This window comes from Abramis brama (assembly GCF_963993115.1).
Source record: "Abramis brama genome assembly, chromosome: 19".
NCBI classification, from domain to species: Eukaryota; Metazoa; Chordata; class Actinopteri; order Cypriniformes; family Leuciscidae; genus Abramis; species Abramis brama.
In genome coordinates, this window is record NC_139981.1 from 34,808,923 (window position 1) to 34,825,756 (window position 16,834).

Here is a 16,834-nt window from a genome sequence, read left to right on the forward strand (position 1 = left end):
ATTCACTTTAAAGAAAGGTTTTATACAAAACAAAACTTAATGTGGTCAAAATTATGTCTCCCGATATATATTGCGCTTCTTATGATTACTCATGCTGTTCACTTTTCATATAATCAATATAGATCAAATAAAAAAATAACATATTATTTACACATAAATATGAAACTAAATACATTTTCTTTAATGGCTACAACATGTAGGCCTACAGTACAGAGAAATTTAATGTCAGAGTGGAATTTGAGCGAACGCCGTTTTACTGGTGATCATGAGGGGAAGGGGTGCATTTTTTTAATAATAATCAAATAATTCCCAGCAATCGTCGAATATTATTTTTGCTTGAAATGCCCATCCCTACAAAATACGAAATTTCTTAATCAGACAACAGACAAGCATCAAAGTATAAGAAAGAAAATATAAATAGGCCTAAATAAAGAAGTAAAAAAATAAAAATAAAAAATGAAATAAAAATACATTCAAGTAAATAATAAAGAAAGAAATAAAAGAGGCTCAGTAGCTTCTGCAGCACGAACACAAGCATGTAGTCGGCAATTGTTGTTGCTGTGACTTAGCAGTGTCTGACTAGTTGACACTTGATGTGATGACATCATCGTTTCACAAAATGTACGGATTGGCCGTACACACGAAAACGCAAGGGTGGCGTTTTCAGATTTATCCACCTTGGGACCCGGTTTCAAAAAATAGCGGTTTCAGTCTCCGAAAACGCCGGATCCGTCTGGACGAAACGTCAATACGATACAAATTTTGTACGGATACAGCTAAACGCGTCTCCGTGTGGACAAGGCCTCAGGCCACGTCCACACGAAGCCGGTGCGTTCCCGATCCGATTTTTTTTTTTCCTCGTTCTAAAAAAAAATTCCGTAAACACGGCGTCGTCTCAGGAAATATCTGCGTACACACGAAACCACTGAAACCGACTGAAAACGGTGTAGTATATATGCCAGACCAGTATGGGGCGCTGTAATTCTGACACAGAGATACACTATACACGGAGAAGAAGACTTTGAGCATGCGCATAACCTTGCGCGCTGTATACGAACCAAGAAGAAGAGGACGAAGATTATCGCTTGTTGCTCACCACAGTTGCAGTGAAGCAATATATTTTGCTGTAATAAAGTTAGTAGGCTTAGTAGCTTCTGCAGCACGAACACAATCATGTAAGTCCGCCATTATTTTTGTTGCTGTTACGCGTGACACAGACGACACGTGATGTGATGACATCATCGTTTCACAAAATATACGGATTGGCTGTACACACGAAACCGCAAGGGTGTCGTTTTCAGATTTATCCACTTTGGGACCCGGTTTCAAAAAATAGCGGTTTCAGTCTCCCAAAACGCCGGATCTGTGTGGACGAAACGCCAATACGATAAAAAATGTATATGTATACAGCGAAACGCGTCTCCGTGTGGACGGGCCCTCAGACAGAAACACAACTGTGACATACAACGGGCCAAAGGCACACCTAAAGAAGAAATATATACAACATTTATGGAGCAACAGATTTTGTGTGAAATTAAATCATTAAAATGGTTTATTTTGTTTGAAAAAATAGTATAAATGTATGAGGTGGCGAGGCGAGCCTAATACCCCACAGACACACGGGGCAAAACCAGCACATATTTACACAAAACTTTAGCTAAAATAATGTTTTTAATAGTGTCTAAGTTAATACTTGTTCAAAACTATCATTTTAGCAAAGTTTGCACTGTTTATTTGTTTATTGTCTGTTTATTTTGATAAATAAAATAAATATACTGTCATTGAAATATGTTAATATAAAAATATATTCTCAAAAAATACATACAATTAATTTAAAAAGTAAAGATTCTGAAAGATAATAATAAAGACAATGATTTAATTTGGATTAACAGTAGTAACATTAAAACATATTTTATTATATGATAATGATAAAATATTATGGTTTTATTATAAATATGGTGATTATCTCTAAGGTGGACAACCAAATTAATATAATATTCCCCATCTGAATCTAACCATGTCAACATCCCACGACTGCTCCCCTGAGCTCGGCTCAAACTCCACAGTCCCTCTGCGGACGCCAGTTTCAGGCCTGATCAGAGATGAGAAGACCAGGGAAGAGTTCAGCTCCTGACAAACCCAGAAGACCCAGGAGCTGATTGTGGACCACCGGCGGACTAGGAAAGGCTACACACACACTCCCATTTATACTGATGGGACTGAAGTGGAACGTGTGATTTCTGGGTGTCCATTTCATTTCTCTGAGGATTTGTCCTGGACCATCAACACCCCCACTCTGATCAAAGAAGAAGCTGAAGAAAGCCCCCCCCCCTTACACTGCTGAACTACAACGGGTGGTGAAAATGCCCAACACATCACTGGTGCTCAACTACCCTCGCTCAAAGACATGTGATGCCCACGAGGGAGAAGACGCATTATTAAAGACACTCGTCATCCCAGCCGTGGACTGTTCACTCTGCTTCCGTCCGGGAGACGTTATAGGAGCTTTATAGGACTCAGGAACAGCTTATTTCCCTCTGCGGTCAACTTACTGAACGCTAAAGTAAAATGATGAACACTACATCCAACCTGGACCTTCTTAAAATTAAAAAAAAGTCTGCATTGTCCATTAACATGCCTCATACGGCACACTTACAAATGTCTCTTATTATTCCTCTTTTGCCCTTTCCTTTCTTCCTCATGAAGCCATTGCGCTGATGTGACATGCGTTTACATATACCTCACTCTCAATAACACACTTTCTGTGTTATACTTTACATTTGCACCTTGTACTGCATTTTGTAATATATTGATATATATATATATATATATATATATATATATATATATATATGGTAATTTTTTAGACAGCTGCATTGAGCTGGTCTCTGCCCCGTGTCCTTTATAACTGCTCTCCTATAATATGTTATTTTATATATATGTTTAGATTTATTAATTTATATATATATTTACTGTTTGCACTTCTGGTCAGATGCTAACTGTGTTTCATTGGCTCTGCACAATGACAATAAAGATGAATCTGAATCTGAATTATCTCTAAGGTGGACGCCCAAATTAATATAATATTATATTTCCACATCTGAATCTAATCATGTCAACAAATGGAAAAGTCAGACAGTTGTTTATTATCATGTTAATTATAGTAACTTTTACCCCAAATACCATACTTTTACATATGCTTCCGTTATTGAAAAACTGTTGTTTTAATTAGCTTGAACAAAACTAAAAATCATTAATAAGACCTTTGTCTCAAAATATATTCAATAATTTTAGCGATTCTCATTTTGCAACATTTTTTTTTTTTTTTCAAAACATCACATCAAATATCAGATCAAATTAGTACAGAATCAACTTTGCGCTGCTGTCTTGAGAAGTGGATGTTTTGGAAAGTGTTGCGAGAAGTGTTTGTGCCATCTAGTGGTTTGGAGGAAAATAAATCCATGGAGCCTTTAGCCCCGTTGTATCTTATTAAACAGGGAAAAAACACCATCAGTTTTGAAAAGTTATTCAATTTTAGGAATCAGAATTTAAATTATATTTTTTACCTCTAAAGCCCCTTATCAGTGTTATCATGTTTTCACTGTCTGACCTGATGGACCGCGTGAAGAAATGAATGACACATCCATTACGCATTCATCATGGACCAGTTAGTAGGTGTTCATACAGAGAGTTTGCTTTGGTGAACTGTTTCAAACTACTGAAACGAACTTTGTTTTGGCCAGATTTCGTTCAAAATGATGTCACGCCAGTTCCTTCTTCAATTCCGCTTGAAGTATATCGGGGCCTTAACACTAACCCTTCCTGGCCGATAACTACCTTTGCTTGTGGGAGGGCATTATGCAAATGTGTCACATGATGATGATGTCATGGAAGTAATGGAAGGACTAAGATGTTTCGGGCAGTTTTCTTTAACTCACTTTGGTGTGAACTTTGCTTTATAACTATGCTTATCATTTACATGCTATATCATACACTAAAGGAGAGATAAAAAAGCATTATAGGTGTAATAATCTCTCCCTGGGCTTCAAACCCACTGGGGTGATCTAGCTATTCATAATAACATATTTTAAGAATAAAAGATGAGAGAGCATCATGAATTAATTTATTTATTTATTGACGAGCAACATGTGCAGATTCCATTCCCTCTCTTCGAGGAGATTAGGAGCAACATTGAACTTAACAAATATAGTATTCCTGTGAAATAAATATAAATAAAAAACAGAACAGTCTTTATCAATGGAAAATAACCAAATGTCAAACAACACTGCATAGTCTTCACTTTATAAATGAAATATAGATGAATCCTACTAAATCTACTGAAGAGCAGTGAGCGAGTTTCTCTTTGTCTTTTGTTTTAACACTGAACACAGACGGCCGCAGGTTTATTAGGCTTCTGTCTCTTTAATAGCTAATGCACGATCATACTGATACACATGGAAATTATTTCCCAACTGTTTATGTTCACTTTAAATATAACTGACTGTGTTTAAGTGAATACTCACCACGCTGGCCTGTTTGCGTTATTCTGTTTCCCAGCTATGTTAAACACCAAACACAACAGCTTAGCAAAACACGCAAAGACAGAAACCAACAAAAAACGTTCAAATACTGGGCTAGAAAAACACATGAACGTAATATAGCTCTGCAAACTGATGATTGCTTGACAAGATTTCTGTGCAAAACAGCGAATTAAAGAATGCATGCGCCGCAACAGTCATGAATATCAGTTCTGCAGGATTTGTTGAGGATGTGATGCCTTTTCATTTGTATTAATTTTAACATGATATATTTGTTGATTTATTTCTTCATGATAGATTATTAATGAATTTGAAATTAACTCACTGTTTTTGTCATGTTTGTAGTAAAATACTCCCTGTGTCTGTAAATAGGCTAGCTGATTGTGTGCATGTTCTCCTCAACATTAACGAAATCTTTGACATGTATAATGTGATGATACCATTACTGGTACAACAGGAGCGCTCCTGACCTTCCTCTCCTGACAGCCTGACGCTCTGCACATGTTCCACACTGGGATTTTGTGATGTGTTTACCAGAGTTTGTGGCCTTTCAACAAAGTTCAACTGGATATCATGTCTGGCTAATGCAGGTTTAATTGACTTATTGATCATGAGCTTCCAGCCTACAGTCAATAACCCGCTTCGAGACAGGCGGTCTCCTGCACCAAGCACACAGTGTGGGAGGTCAGATTGTTTTATACAGGACGTGTTAAACTGAGATTTCCTCTAGTAACCGCCTCCAATCTGCAGGCCTCAGGAAAACCTGATATGGATTTTGAGACCGGACTAATTCAATTCCTCTGATAGGACACAAGAAAACACGACCATAATGATGGAGCATTTCTTCTCACAGGGACAGGGTTGTTTCTGCAGATGATGTTATTGCATATGCATTTGTAGGAGTTTCCCTTTCAGATGCAAAATGTATGGGAGGAGAGTATTTAAATGAATCATGCAAGGTTTGCGCTGGTCAATTTACTGGTATTTGCACCATTATTTACCACCTAAAAAAGCATGTTTAAAACCAGACGGTAATTTGCTCTGCTCTTGTTACATTTAATTTATTGTATAGCGCTGATTGCTAACAATGCACTAATTTAAGTACAAACAATGAGCTCATTGAAGTAATGATTTCCAGTTGTGAACATAATGATTACAATATATGTAAAACGTAGCATTGGTGCATGTTGATTGACAGTTAGCTTCATCTGAAGTCCTCGCAGGAGTTACGGTCTCGTCAAGTCTTCGTAAGAGGCTGGATCCAAACTGGAGCTGATGTACATGGACATCCCGAATTAAACAGAAAAACAAAATGGAAAATAATTAGTTTAGGTTCTGTTCATCACATTAAGCAAAGATAATCGTGCATTTTATCTGATATAACTGGAGTACAAGGTTATGAGGTGCATTACAGTGCTCTCCACTAATACTGGCACCATTGGTAAATATGAACAAAGGAGGCTGTGAAAATAAATATATATTATTTATCCTTTTGATCTTTAATTAAAAAAATTCACAAAATTCTAACCTATCATTGAAGAAAAAAAATAGAAAGTGGGGGGAAAATCTCATTATGAAATAAATGTTTTTTTTTACATATATTGTAATCACATTGGGCACAATTATTGCAACCTTCTTTTGCCAAGATAGCAGCTCTGATCAGATACCATTCCTCAATACAGAATCTCTGAGATCCTTCATTCCTCCATACAGAATCTCTCCAGATCCTTCATTCCTCCATATAGAATCTCTGAGATCCTTCATTCCTCCATACAGAATCTCTCCAGATCCTTCATTCCTCCATACAGAATCTCTCCAGATCCTTCATTCCTCCATATAGAATCTCTCCAGATCCTTCATTCCTCCGTACAGAATCTCTGAGATCCTTCATTCCTCCATACAGAATCTCTCCAGATCCTTCATTCCTCAATACAGAATCTCTGAGATCCTTCATTCCTCCATACAGAATCTCTCCAGATCCTTCATTCCTCCATATAGAATCTCTCCAGATCCTTCATTCCTCCATATAGAATCTCTCCAGATCCTTCATTCCTCCATATAGAATCTCTCCAGATCCTTCATTCCTCCATATAGAATCTCTCCAGATCCTTCATTCCTCCGTACAGAATCTCTGAGATCCTTCATTCCTCCATATAGAATCACTCCAGATCCTTCATTCCTCAATACAAAATCTCTCCAGATCCTTCATTCCTCCGTACAGAATCACTCAAGATCCTTCATTCTTCCATACAGAATCTCTCCAGATCCTTCATTCCTCTGTATAGAATCTCTCCAGATCCTTCATTCCTCCGTACAGAATCTCTCCAGATCCTTCATTCCTCTGTACAGAATCTCTCAGATCCTTCATTCCTCCGTACAGAATCTCTCCAGATCCTTCATTCCTCCGTACAGAATCTCTCCAGATCCTTCATTCTTCCGTACAGAATCTCTCCAGATCCTTCATTCCTCCGTACAGAATCTCTCCAGATCCTTCATTCCTCCGTACAGAATCTCTGAGATCCTTCATTCCTCCGTACAGAATCTCTCGAGATCCTTCATTCCTCCGTACAGATTCTCTCCAGATCCTTCATTCCTCCGTACAGAATCTCTCCAGATCCTTCATTCCTCCGTACAGATTCTCTCCAGATCCTTCATTCCTCCGTACAGAATCTCTCCAGATCCTTCATTCCTCCGTACAGATTCTCTCCAGATCCTTCATTCTTCTATACAGAATCTCTCCAGATCCTTCATTCCTCCATACAGAATCTCTGAGATCCTTCATTCCTCCGTACAGAATCTCTCCAGATCCTTCATTCCTCCGTACAGATTCTCTCCAGATCCTTCATTCCTCCATATAGAATCACTCCAGATCCTTCATTCAGAATCTCTCCAGATCCTTCATTCCTCCGTACAGAATCTCTCCAGATCCTATCAGATCCTTCATTCTTCCGTACAGAATCTCTCCAGATCCTTCATTCTTCTATACAGAATCTCTCCAGATCCTTCATTCCTCCGTACAGATTCTCTCCAGATCCTTCATTCCTCCGTACAGATTCTCTCCAGATCCTTCATTCCTCCGTACAGAATCTCTCCAGATCCTTCATTCCTCCGTACAGAATCTCTCCAGATCCTTCATTCCTCCGTACAGAATCTCTCCAGATCCTTCATTCCTCCGTACAGAATCTCTCAGATCCTTCATTCCACCATATAGAATCACTCCAGATCCTTCATTCAGAATCTCTCCAGATCCTTCATTCCTCCGTACAGAATCTCTCCAGATCCTTCATTCTTCCGTACAGAATCTCTCCAGACCCTTCATTCTTCCGTACAGAATCTCTCCAGATCCTTCATTCCCCCGTACAGAATCTCTCCGGATCCTTCATTCTTCCGTACAGAATCTCTCCGGATCCTTCATTCCTCCGTACAGAATCTCTCCGGATCCTTCATTCCTCCGTACAGAATCTCTCCGTATCCTCCATTCTTCTGTACAGAATCTCTCCAGACCCTTCAATTCTTCCGTACAGAATCTCTCCGGATCCTTCATTCCCCCGTACAGAATCTCTCCGGATCCTTCATTCTTCCGTACAGAATCTCTCCGGATCCTTCATTCCTCCGTACAGAATCTCTCCGGATCCTTCATTCCTCCGTACAGAATCTCTCCGTATCCTCCATTCTTCCGTACAGAATCTCTCCAGACCCTTCATTCCTCCGTACAGAATCTCTCCAGATCCTTCATTCCCCCGTACAGAATCTCTCCGTATCCTCCATTCTTCCGTACAGAATCTCTCCAGACCCTTCATTCTTCCGTACGGAATCTCTCCGGATCCTTCATTCCTCCGTACGGAATCTCTCCGGATCCTTCATTCCTCCGTACGGAATCTCTCCGGATCCTTCATTCCCCCGTACGGAATCTCTCCGGATCCTTCATTCTTCCGTACAGAATCTCTCCGGATCCTCCATTCCTCCGTACGGAATCTCTCCGGATCCTTCATTCCTCCATACGAAATCTCTCCGGATCTTTCAGATTCCCAGCTCCATTTTGGTGCTTCTTCTCTTCAGTTCACCGCACTCATTTTCTAAAGCAGTGGTTCTCAACCGGTGGGGCGCGAATAGGCTACAGGATGGGAGGGAAAAAAACCTTTTTTAATTTTGCACATTTTGCAAAAATTGCAAAAAAAATGATCACTAAACTACTGTCATAAAAAGTTATAGTTTTGTATATACATAACTCCTGAATAAAAGTTAAAATGTGTTTGGACTGATTTAAAAAAAAAGTTTGAACAAATTTGATTCGTTTGTCGATAGTAGCCTATGCGCAAATGCAGGTGATAAGCGGTTTTATTAAGCGAGTCATTGAGTCGTTCATTCAAATGATTCATCAAGAATGAGACAGATGTTGGTGAATGGGTCATTGATTCTTTGACTCAACCGATTCGTTCAAAACACTGAATCATTCAAAACACGATTGAGTGTTGCTGTGAGATGCGCTATGCTGTGATCTTTGTTTGGATTCATCGGATCTATTTTCGCTGCTAAAATAGACCAAAATAGTCATTATTTTGTCTAAAATGTAAGTGACTTAATATTATTAACTTGTTTGTTGAACTGTCATATGAAATCAGTGTCACATTTTCAATCGTGAGGTGATGGTAAATTAAGTGATGGTCAATTGTCAGCTCTCTTGGTCGTCAGGTCATGTGATGTACTGTTTGTTGCTGAACTGTATTCAAATGTTATAAATATAAAAACACCACATTTTGAAATTTAACTGCAGTAGCCTATTTCAATTTAGTATATTTGTGTGTGCTGCGCTCATAGACTTTAGAAAACGGCGCTCATTTGTTTAATTTCTCCTCGAGAAGCTGCGCAAGCCTCAAAAGTTTAAGGTCCTTGAACCCTGACTGAGTCCAAAACTGTCGCAGTCGTTTTTTTCATATTCGTCATTTGGTGGCTCTCAATTGTCAAAAACACCCCTCAAAATATTTGCTACGGATGCGAAAAATGCAGAAAATCGAACCATCTGAATTCATTTTTATGACGGACGGAAGATTCAGAGGCTGCAGACGTATAAAACATGAGGTCGTATTTTTATATATATATATATATATATATATATTATAAATGAATAAACTAGTCAGAATATAGGCTACAGTTAAAGCTTTCCTTTAGTTTTTGTGAAATGCTCACACGCACGCACGCACGCAGCCACACACACACAAACATGTTTAAATACATTTATGTTGTTAATAAATAAATAACAATAAATTGTTGTAACAGCAATATCTCCAAGTTTTGTTTTTCACTTTAAAAATGTCATGATTAGCCAATGCAAAGAGAGTACCGCCACCTTTTCCCCCACTTCAAGCACTGATTATAACACAAACAAATCATCCTCCTGGCGACTTTTTTTTTGTCAAAAGCAACAAATCCAGCGACTTTTACTGGTGTTTTAGGAGACGTTTGTGGTGTTTGGAGACTCGAAAGCACGAATCACTCTGCAGTTAGGCCTACTGTGCTCAACGAGCAGCGGGTGCTGCCGTGAGCCCCTCTCCCGTCCAAAAGCACTCACAGGCGGTCAGTCTCTCAGTAGCCTCGCGCAGCAGTCAGAGCAGAGAGGAGATACACACCCCTCCGCGTCCAGGCTGCAAAAGAATCGCGCATGCGCATGGCCGCCGCCGTTCCCGCCCTGGCTTACAGAGCGGGGTGTAAATATAAATGTTCACTCACTCTCACACAAAAATAAATCACTGCATTTAAATTGACTCACGACATAGCTCTCCATTCACTCTAGTCTAGTCTCTTGCCAAGTTCGCTTGTGCCAGCTCTCGCTAGTCTGTTATCAATCTCGATTTACATAGGCCTTTACTACAAAACCCCAACAGTCTTTTTAAAGACTAAACCCACAAACATTCTTTTTAAAGATTAGATCAAATCTCAGCCCTAGCCAGTATTTTTTTAACTGCTAGGCAGTAGCTACACTTAGCTAAAACTACCCACGTGACTAAGACACACACGCACACACACACACACACTGACGAGGACTACAATCGTTAAGTATTAAAATAAAATCTGAATTGTCTGCAAAATAATTATTTTGTTCGTTTAATTAAAGATTGTGCCTAAGTCCCGACTGATTAGCCCCTGATACGTCTCTCAACATAGCCACGCACACAGTTACATATTACATATTCAGCTTTATTGAAAACACATAACAAAAATGGAGAAATTTCTTGTGAGGACCAACAAGCCAACCGACGCACCACCAGCTGCAAAAAAGCTTCGAAGGTACGATGAGGCATACCTGCAGTTTGGGTTTACAGTCACGGCTGATCTGAGGCCTCAGTGTGTCGTGTGTGCCGAGGTGCTGGCAAACGACAGTATGAAGCCCTGCAAATTAAAAAGGCACCTCGAAACAAAGCATGCTGGCATTAAAAATAAACCGGCTGAATATTTTAAAAGAAAGCTTGATGGCCTCTATCAGCAACAGGTAACCATTTCAGTGCACAGCACTGTGTCTAAACAGTGTTTGGAGGCATCGTATGTAGTGGCCAGAAGAATCGGTAAACTGGGTAAACCTCATACAATCGCCGAGACTCTCATTTTGCCGGCAGTGCAAGACATGTGCAGAATAATGATAGGCGATAGTGCAGCAGCCAAACAGGGCAACTGCAATGAACCAGCTTTGGAGGGGCCCAGCTTGCAAAAGGTTGAGAACCCCTGTTCTAAAGGGTTTAATTCAGGAACTGGGACGGTCATGGCAGAAGCTTCATTTTGTGCTAAGTGACACATTTTAGTGTTGATTTTGATGTTTATTTTGGGATCATTGTCCTGATAAAAAAGATGCAACAACGGCCCATTATAAGATTTCTAGCAGAGACCGTCAGGTTTATATGTTTTATCTGTTGGGATTTTCTAAATGTCGATAAATTATTACTATTGCGAAATGACGTTTTTTCCATTAACCGATGTTATGCGACTAAAACGTAATTTTTTCCTTTCACGATAAGTCATTCCAAAAATCATGGCAACAGATGTTGGTAGGTTTACGTATATCACAGCCACCGCACTAGCCATTATTTTTAATGCATGGATACGTAGGCGTGTTTTCCAACATTAATGCCAAGGAAAGACCCTTATACTGGGACCGGCACATTTGAGGAGTTTCTGGGAGATTCTCCTCATTTCTGCTTCAAGCTCTTGATAAATTGTAGCATTTCTGTGTTGTTTAGAATCCAGTATTCCTGTGAGACTTTTGTCTGTTATGAGTTTAATGAAGAACTCTCGTCTTCTGTTCAAACATACCCTGCTGCCTTTAAAGAATGATCGACTTTTACATATGTCAGGTGACCTGTTTCCATTGCAGTTTTGTGAAATATTCTTTTTTCGAATTGCGAAAAACCACCTCATGCGAGCGTAAAATCTTTTTTGTGATTTATGGGAGTTTTTGCGAATTGATGTGTTTCCAATGGGAATATTTTCAATTCGCAATTTGAAGGGTAATTGAAATGCGGCTACTTACAGACTGGGAAGAGAGGAGCTACAACAATGGAGAATATGGGGAAAATAATCAACATTCAAGCAGGAAAACCTGCTCTAGTAGAGCCCAAAAACAACATCAAGACTTTGAAAAAGGGCAGTATAGGTCTTCTTTAAAATGAATGTCTAAAACTTTTCACAGTATTTGAGGTAGGCAATGACCAGTTAAAGGGTTAGTTCACCCCAGTCTGAATTTTCTGTCATCAATTACTTAGCCTCATGTTGTTCCAAACCCGTACGAATACTTTTTGCGCGTAAAAACTAAAATAATGACTTTATTCAATATTAGTCTCCTACACTGATCACGAAGTAAACACAGTGCAGCGCTTCTAGGTTCTACGTCAGAATGCTGGCTCATTATTGGCCGACGCTGGTCACGTGAGCACCATGACGCATGCGTGTGACGCTGACGCAGGAGCAGCCAATAATGAGCACTGTATTTACAAAGTAGACAGCATAGGAGACTGATGCAGATGAGAAAAAATTGTTGAATAAAGCCATTATTTTTGTTGTTGTTTTTTTGCGCACAAAAAGTATTCTCGTTACTTCATAACATTAATGTTGAACCACTGTAGTCAAATGGACTATTTTAACAATGTCTCTACTTCCTTTCTGGACCGTTGCAATGACGTTGCTGTCTATGCGGGGCCAGAAACCTCTCGGATTTCATTAAAAATATCTTAGTTTGTGTTCCGAAGATGAAACGTCTTACGGGTTTAGAACGACATGGGGGAGAGTGACACAAATTCCATTTTTGAATGAAATTGTAAACTAACCCTTTAACTAATGATTCCCATCTTCACTATAACTACACAACAGCTGGTAGATTTTGGACACTAACCACTCTTTTACGCTTGTAGTACAGCATGAATAAACTGAGTTGTTTCCTTCTGCACATGGCCAGGGTTTGATGTTTGTCTCTACAGCAAAGCAACTGCTCATGTCTAAACTTTACCTCTGAATGAGTGTCTTTGCTTCTTCCTCTTGTTTCTTGCAGTCTCAGCACAAATGCATTGTGATCTTTGCGCTGGGGTGCTGCTGTGCTCTCCTGATAGCATTAATATTCTCTGCTGTAGATGTGTGGGGCGATGACGAGGACGGCATCACTGAAAAGAACTGTAGCATAACCTGCCGGTAAGCAAAACTCACCCCTCGGACATTGACTATATCCAATTTTGTTGACAACCAGCTTACAACTTCTTGTGACCCATACTTGATATCTGCATACACTATACACTTGGTGAAACAACCAGAGGTAGACGAACTGACCCGGAAAAGCTAAGGGCAAAAAAAAAAAAACAGCCTGCTTAATTTGTGCCAGAACCAGCAGCAGAGGTGGGTAGAGTATCCAAAATCTGTACTCAAGTAAAAGTTATTACTTATAGAAATAATTACTCAAAGTAAAAGTAAAAGTAATAATCTTAATAGTTACTTGAGTAAGAGTAAAAAAGTATCCAATGAAAAAACTACTCAAGTAGCGAGTTACTAGTTACTTCGGATCATATTGGCCTAATATATATATATATATATATATATATATATATATATATATATATATATATATATATATATATATAAGACTTCATGATGCAAAAGCCTCTGAGTGCCATCTGAAATTTTCTTCTAAAAACAAGCATTTTTATCAAGCGCGTATATTTAAGTTCAGTCATTTCACTTTAATGACAATTGATAGGTACTTTTCATTGCCATTTAAGTGAAATAACTGAACATAAACATACAAGCTTGATAGAAATGCTCTTTTAGAAGAAAATTTCAGATGGTACTTGGAGGCTTTTGCCTCTGAAGTCGTCATATATATAAAATGATATTATTTAGATTTTTTTAATTTAAATGACTTTTATTATCATAAGTAGATAGGCTATCTTTGCAACAAAAACAGAAGAGACAAGCATTATTTCTGCCATCTGTATAGCCCGAAAATCATTGCCTGTCCTTTGGTTTGTATAATAGTAACTTATACAACTACATTTGGATTATTGGACAATGGCGAAATAAAGTGAATCTGCAGAGTGTTGCATTCAAAGGCATGTAATTGACACAGAGAAGAAAGAGTTAAACTCTTCACATGTGCTCGCGCTCATGACTGCTACATCTGAACACACACACAAAAAAAAAAAGTACATCGACGGATCTTCTTCTGTCTGTTCTCCAAAATATAATCAAATGTATATTTCTGCAAGCATGTTTAAACTGGTTAACCGTGTCTACGGCAGGCAAAGGCATCGTTTTCAAGTCGAGTTCGCACGGCACTGCGCAACAATACACACAAACTACCGCGGGATGGTAGGTGTTCATAAACTGTGAACAATGGTAGCTTTATTTAATGTATAAATTAATGTATATGTCCAAAAAACAGGTAACGTCATACTTTCTAGTAGTGCTATCGTGGCGTAATAATCTGTTTGGTTGTAAAATGTGTTACCTGAGTGAAATGAAATCGAATATATCGTCCTGTGGAATCATTCATTCACAGACAGCTTACGAAGATGTTCAACTAATAAAGATCTTCATCGCTGGCAAAAATATGATGCATTTGCAGATTTGCTTTCACTTGACTGTTCTGTAGGTCCACGGCCACTTCATCCAACGCTCTTGATGTTCTTAAATCTTCTGTTACGACTCCGAGTCGAGTGTGAATTGAAATCGCTTCAGACGATTCAGTGCGTGCAGGAACTGAACAGATCATTCAAACTGATTCGCGAACCGATTTAGACAGATCTGCCAACTTGTTTGATGAAGTCTTTGAACAGAATCGACTCAGAACAACACATATTGCATTAAAATAAAGTAACGAGAGGAACGTCGCCCAACGTAACAAAGTAAAAGTACAATTTTTTCATTAGAAATGTACTTGAGTTAAAGTAAAAGTACCCACATTCAAATCTACTCTTAAAAGTACAATTTTTCCAAAAAAGTACTCGAGTAAATGTAACAAAGTAAATGTACTTCGTAACTAACTTACTACCCACCTCTGACCAGCAGGACCCGGATTCAGCAATCTGATCCTGTACCTTTGGGGGATCCACCATCTCATACACCACTGAAAGATATTTGTTTTATGAACTGTGTACATATGTTCAGGAAAATGAAGTATAATAACGATAAATGTATAAAAACAGTCATTAAGAAGTGGAAGAAAAGCTGCTACAAAGTGATTTGTGCCATGTTTAGTCAATGATTTGAGGGTTATTTCTGTTGTTGGACTTGTTTTATTAAATGCTGTGAGGACTGCTCAGTAGAACTGATGAGTTACGGGGGGTTAAATGGCCGCTATGCTCATCCGTAAACACCTGCAAGCTCCCGCGTGCAAAATGGCTGTGACTATAAACTGCCGACAGACCTTTTGTTAGGCTTAATGCATAATGGCATGGTGTTTTACATGCACAACCGGTCAAAGCACGTCATTAGGATGTGAAAAACACACATTTGAACTAATGCAAAATAATAATCTGCGTCGAGCTATGTTAATTCTGAGAGTATATTTGCATGTCTGTTTCCATCCAGGATTTCTTATGTGCATTTTCAAAATATGCGCGTAAGTTCTGTTACCTTTCCTTGCCCCACTAAATTATGTTTTATTTACAAATTTTCGAGAGGAACACGTTCAAATGATCTATCCAATCAGCACGAGAGGAGGCCTACAGTATATACACTCACCTATGTTCCTTGACAGTTTTCAGCATTTGGTCCCACCCATCTGTCACAATGTCAGAGATCGAACTCTTCCCGTCTGATGACGAGTCCCTCCTTTCCCAGGATCCTTCACCACATTCCACTGATGCCAGGATTCCTCGCGCTCCGCCGGACACTGCAACTGAGTCTCTGGCACTACCGCATGGACGTCGGCCCATCCGTGCCGTTTCCCGAACTCCAAGACTCCAAGACCCTCACCTCCACCAGCAAGACACCCACCAGCATTTCCTCCTATGCCTCGGCCCATCCAACAATCCCTGCAATGGACAGTGCTAAGTTTAAGACAAGCGCTAATCGACGCTGATGTCCATTTCTCTAGGAGAATGAATAAAGCTCAATTATATGACCTGTCTGTTTCCCTACAATCAACTTTCCCTTCTCCAAAATCCACTCCACCCTTCAAGGTCGCTAACAAAGCGAGCAAGAATCGGAGGGCCCCGACTTCCCGTTCACAAAGAACACCGTCTCCTTCCCTCGCAAGACCGGGCCTTCATTGAGTATCAGGCCGCGGCAGCAGGCTTTCATCAACTCTGGGCTTATCCCCAGATTCCACCACTTCCAGGACTCACTCTCCTCTTCCCTCCGCCCAGCTTCACAGACGTCTTATTTTCCTGCCCTATTTCCCTTTTTCTACCCTCCTTGTTCCTCCCCAGGATCCAAGGGACGACCGAAGCGTGAGGCTGCCTCGGCAAGCCCCGGCCTTTCTTCCTCCTAACACTCTCCCCCAAGCTAGATCTCATTTCACTCTCTCCTCTGGAAAGCGGAAGCCATCCCACCAAACGCTACCGCCTTGGAACCGCCAGCGACATCACAGCACAGATACTCACAGGTACGGATATTGATTAATCTTCCCTATTACTTTTGCTCCCTCCTTCTGTTTCAGACTGCCAAATTGACTGTCGTGACTTTTCAGTTACCTTAAAGAATTCAGAAATTTTAATTTACTTAATTACTTTCTTTTTCCGAATTTTAATCGCTATAGCGAAATCATCTGCGCCGCATTTCCCCATAGGAGATGACAGCTGATTGATTATCTCGCAATAATT

The 16,834-nt window shown here is 39.6% G+C and overlaps 1 protein-coding gene across 1 annotated transcript in view; it reads left to right on the forward strand.

Moving 5' to 3' along the window:
* The window catches only part of LOC311069901 (inactive phospholipase D5), a 36,422-nt gene that overhangs the window by 4,201 nt on the left and 15,387 nt on the right, over positions 1-16,834 (forward strand). The window contains exon 2 of the mRNA XM_084093456.1: positions 13,072-13,208. Within this exon, the coding sequence (XP_083949582.1) occupies positions 13,072-13,208 (137 nt within the window). The remainder of the gene's footprint in view (positions 1-13,071; positions 13,209-16,834) is intronic.